The sequence below is a fragment of the Trematomus bernacchii genome, unplaced genomic scaffold (genome assembly GCF_902827165.1).
Source record: "Trematomus bernacchii unplaced genomic scaffold, fTreBer1.1, whole genome shotgun sequence".
Taxonomy (NCBI): domain Eukaryota; kingdom Metazoa; phylum Chordata; class Actinopteri; order Perciformes; family Nototheniidae; genus Trematomus; species Trematomus bernacchii.
The window spans coordinates 3362666-3367363 of record NW_022987705.1 but is presented as its reverse complement, the minus strand read 5'-3'; the positions used below and the strand labels follow the sequence as shown (position 1 = coordinate 3367363).

General features: G+C 42.8%; 1 protein-coding gene across 2 annotated transcripts; it reads right to left on the bottom strand.

The window, feature by feature from the left end:
- Window positions 1-322: 322 nt before the first annotated feature.
- LOC117490432 lies at window positions 323-2761 on the bottom strand. Of its 2 annotated transcripts, none has more exons than XM_034140180.1 (3): window positions 2411-2755; window positions 1395-1952; window positions 323-893 (listed from the first exon to the last, which is right to left on the bottom strand). In XM_034140180.1, the coding sequence occupies exons 1-3, from the start codon at window positions 2720-2722 to the stop codon at window positions 828-830; spliced, it is 936 nt and encodes a 311-aa protein (XP_033996071.1). In that variant the 5' UTR covers window positions 2723-2755; the 3' UTR covers window positions 323-827. The 2 variants fall into 2 exon arrangements, with proteins under 2 accessions (XP_033996071.1, XP_033996072.1); XM_034140181.1 differs by lacking the exon at window positions 323-893 and adding an exon at window positions 902-1167 and having other exon boundaries at window positions 2411-2761.
- Window positions 2762-4698: the final 1937 nt, after the last annotated feature.

The following is a 4698-nucleotide window of genomic DNA, read 5'->3' as shown; positions in this document are numbered from 1 at the left end:
GATACTATTTGTAAGTCGCTTTTGATAAAAGCGTTAGCTAAATGAAACAAAATGCTTATTGTGTATTCCCTTTTCTATGTATGTTGGATCTTCTCTCTATTATTTTTACAATTAATACATTAAAATGTCCAGTTTTGAACTAATAAACGTCACTTTATCCAAGTATTTGTTCTTTGAGGTTTTTTAAATACTCCTACTTATACTACAATGCATCTGCAAGTATTAGATACAGTTATTTATTGCACAATCTACAGTGAATGAATATGTAAGGTTAATGGGTACACAAAAACCTGACCATGAAGACAAAAGAAAAAGACCAGTGTCTGACAAGAAGAGCTTATTTATTGTCAGCTTCTTAATGTCCCCCAGATGTTTTGTCAGAGGTTGCAGTGGGGGAGAAGCGTGGCACAGTAAACCATTTACCCAACAACTCTGGTAGTATCCCCGTTCTGATGAAGTTTACCACCTTTGAATGGGCAACATCAAAAAATGCGCCATCAAACATGATGCGCTGTTTAAAAGGTTCTTGAGGTGTCCACACAACAAAATCACAGAACATTACCTCTGCGACACGCATTTGTGCCTGCACTTGATACATATAGCTGTGATCCAGCTTTAGGCTCATCACACCTCCCTCAGGGACAGTCAGGCAGAACCGCGAGTCTTTGGTGCATTCAAGTAGACTGCGGTCTTTAGCGCTGAAAGGACACTTAATTTCTAAAATGCCAGGCTCATGGCAAGCACAGGTCACGATACCATCTGGGGATGCACCAATCCATGGCAGCTCTGGGTTAAGGATGAGCCCTGATGCTGCAACATTAATGTCTTCATGGTGATCTTGCATAGCCACCAGGTAAGACTTTTTGGCAGTGTCCTCGTTTTGTAAACCCCATCTGAGGAAAAGAACATGTTATTTTGAACATTTTGGAAAAAAACTCATCACTTTAAAAAGTCCCTAAAATACTGTTATTAGAATGTTAATATCTTGTTTTACCCTCATAATATCTAGTTACTCCATTATTGTCTTTATTCATGATGAAGTAGTGGAAAGAATGTATGATTTAGTCTTGTTGCCTAAATGTATATACCTGGTCGCTTCAGTGGAAAACTGAGAGGAGCGAGGATAGCAAACTCTTTTAATCAAAGACGAAGAGCTCTCTGTCTTGGCTGCCTCATGGAAGGATGACGCAGTAACTCTCCCTGCTCTCTGCTCAAACCAGACCCTCGACCTACTCTGTTTCCTGGTCTTCTCCTCAACTAACAAACACTCAAAAAGAATTGAACTATCAAAAGAGCTGTAATTATCAGAAAGCAGTGAAGTTATTCTTGTTGATGTTTAGGATTTAGCATTGTGACACGCTTTTATTTTACCGTAAGCCATTTCTATTTCTTACCTGCTCTGGTGTGAGATTCAGCTCCTCAAAGACTTTGGCACCCTCCTCTAGCAGTGCAGGCAAATCCAGTACAAGTCTGCTGCTTTGATACAGACTGGTAAGGGGTGTTGGCAGATCCAGTTGTACAGTCTTTGGCGTGTATCTGTGGGAATGGCCTTCAATGACCGACAGGATAGCACTTTTCTTGGGCTTTGTCTCTTGTTGTTCACTTTGGTGGAGTTGTTCACAGAATAACTTGAAATCATCAGCAGATGGTCTCATGTGCTGAAACAGGTCTTCGGTTTGAACTTGTTCTTTGATGGCGAAGATGTTCGACACCTCATCGTACTTCACCATTTTAGTGCTAGGCTGTGTCCATGTGCATGGCTTCTCTGTGCATGTCTGGTTTTCTCTCTTCTCAACAGCAGCCAAAACTGTAAACATAAGTGCTGCTGCGTGGGAACAAACCTCTCCTAACCCTGCCATGCATGTACAATGCGCCATCACCACTGTCCCGTCCTCCTGCACCACAATCCATGGAGATGTTGGTTTGCTGTTCAAAGCCTGGGAATGATTGACCTGTTAAGTGAAAAATGCAGTACATTAATTTTGTCATATGAAAGCTAAACTCTCCTGAGCTTGTACAAATGTAAGATTCAAAGGTTTATTGTCAAATACAATAGCTACAGCGCAGATTGGCATTTCATATCTGAAGTCCCAGGCTGCTCCAAAAGTAGGCTACAACATACAATATCCTTAAGACATCAAAAAACAAGTAAAGATAGAGCAACGCGAAATATAACAATAGTGCAAGTGACAGAGAATCGTGAAATAAACATGGACCTCTTGCAATTTGTCATTGAAAGAAGAGTATGTTGCTTTAAAACAATATATATAGCTACTGTAGCTGCCAGCTGGAGTTATGATGTTAGCTAGAAATACCATATGCTAGCAACTGGCTAGCAAGCTAACATCATCACTTTAGACATAAATACAACTATAATAACACGTTTTATGATTGTTGGTAAATTACTTACCTTCGCTGTGATCACATGTAGGTGTGTCTTCCGCACATGCCATATCTTGGTGTCGTTCACCCACCCGGCAACGGCGTATTGATATGCATCTGTGCTCTTAAAAGCCTTCAGGCTCTCTCCGGTGAATGGAGATGGATTGTGAACAAGATAAATATATATGTCGGGAAAAGTTAGTTGGGGAAGACACTTAGCCGAATTCAATAAACAAAATACAGTTGGGGGCAACAAATAGGGATCGCATCCAATAATCGCCGTCTTTACCAAATATCTCTCTCTCTCTTTCCCGTTTAAATGCGCTGTGTTTGCTGCCATGACGAGTGTAAACAAACTGTGAGAGTCGGTCACAAAGATGGCGGCGGGCATTCCGGAAATGACGTACTTGGTACCCATGAATATGTTAATAATGTAATAATAATAATAATAATAATAATAATTAAAGCTGCAAGCAGCGTTGAGCGGGTCTTCGACGCTCCGCAGGCTGTTGTCCGCACGTCGAGGTATCATGCAGGAGTTTTCCGGCCTCGGCCGTTGGCAAACGTGGGAAGTTTCAGGCCGATCGGACAACGTAAATGGGAGTTACAGCAGTATCATACAGTAAACATTGTGTTTGATGGCGAGTGATCTATCGCCATGGCAACGGCATATGATGACATCCCAGAATTGGCGTAGAGCTGTTGAGGGGCGGACTAGTAGTAGTCATCTGAAGTCTGGGGCAGTTTGGAAGCTTTTCCATTGATTTAAGACAACATTATGTTTTACGGCGAGTGATTCGTTGCCATGGAAACAGCATATGATGACATCCCAGAATTGGCGTAGAGCTGTTGAGGGCCGGACTAGTAGCCATCATCTGAAGTCTGGTGCAGTTTGGAACATTTTCCATTGACTTAAGGCAACATTGTGTTTTACGGCGTGGGATGCGTTACCATGGCAACGGCATATGATGACATCCCATAATTGGCATAGTGCTGTTGAGGGGCGGACTAGTAGCCATCATCTGAAGTCTGGTGCAGTTTGGACCATTTTCCATTGACTTAAGACAACATCGTGTTTTACGGCGAGTGATTCGTTGCCATGGAAACGGCATACGGTGAGATCTCAGATTTCACGTAGAGCTGTTGAGTCATGGACCAGTGATATAAAAGTGAAGATTGTGGGACGATGGGACCGTGTCGATTGGATTTATAGCGACACCGTGTTTTATGGCGAGGAATGCGTTGCCATGGAAACGGCATACGGTGAGATCTGAAATTTCACGTAGAGCTGTTGAGTCATGGACCAGTAATATAAAAGTGAAGATTGGGGGACGATGGGACCGTGTCCATTGGATTTACAGCGACACCGTGTTTTGTGGCGAGGGATTCGTTGCCATGGCAACAGCTTTTGAGGGAAAACTCACTTTGTCATATTAATGTGTTGAGGGCCGGACCATTAACTGTCATCTGAAGTCTGGTGTAGATTGGACCATTTTCCATTGACTTAAGACAACATTGTGAAGTTTGGTGGCGTTCTGAGCATGTCAGTTTGAGTGATGACATCATCGTATTCCATGGCGTTTGATGGGCCTAGCATCGAGCGAACGCGAACTTTGGCGCCAAATAACGGCTGCGCCGTGCGAAAGAAAAAAACTTCCGTGATAACTTTTAATTGCCCATGTCTCGAGATGCTACCCGACGAATTTCGAGTCGTACGGATAAAGTCCCTGGGAGGAGATAGATTTTGCGCGGAGGACGAAAAACGCGATAAATGGCGTTTTTTGACGCCTTTTTCAACGCCAAATTCAAAATGGCCGACTTCCTGTACGTTATTTTATACCCCTCCAAGAGGCTTTTTTGTTTGTCTCCGCACCTTAGATAGGCTTAGCGAGTTTCGTTCGGTTACGTGAAAGTTAAAGTAGGGGGAGTTAACGTTAAAAACGGAAGTGGGCGTGGCCTACGCAATTTTTGACGTAAAGTTCCGGGACCAATTACACATCTCAAGTTGCAGCACTTCTGACGCACGTGCAAAATTTGTTGAGTTTTCACATATGTGGCGGGGGTCAAAAGTGCGCGCGATCTTCTAAAATAATAATCAGAATAATAATAATAATAATCGGACCAATATCAATAATGTGCTCGTTTACAGTGACGTGGGCTACGCCCACGTCACTGTAGGCCGTTGGGCTACCTACTGTCATGATTTAGGCCACTTTTAATGGGCTTTTACCCGTCTTTTCCCCTGTTTTTAGTGGGTTTTGCATGGTTATCGCTCGCTTCGCGAGCGACTAAATTGATCGTAACGATATTAATTAT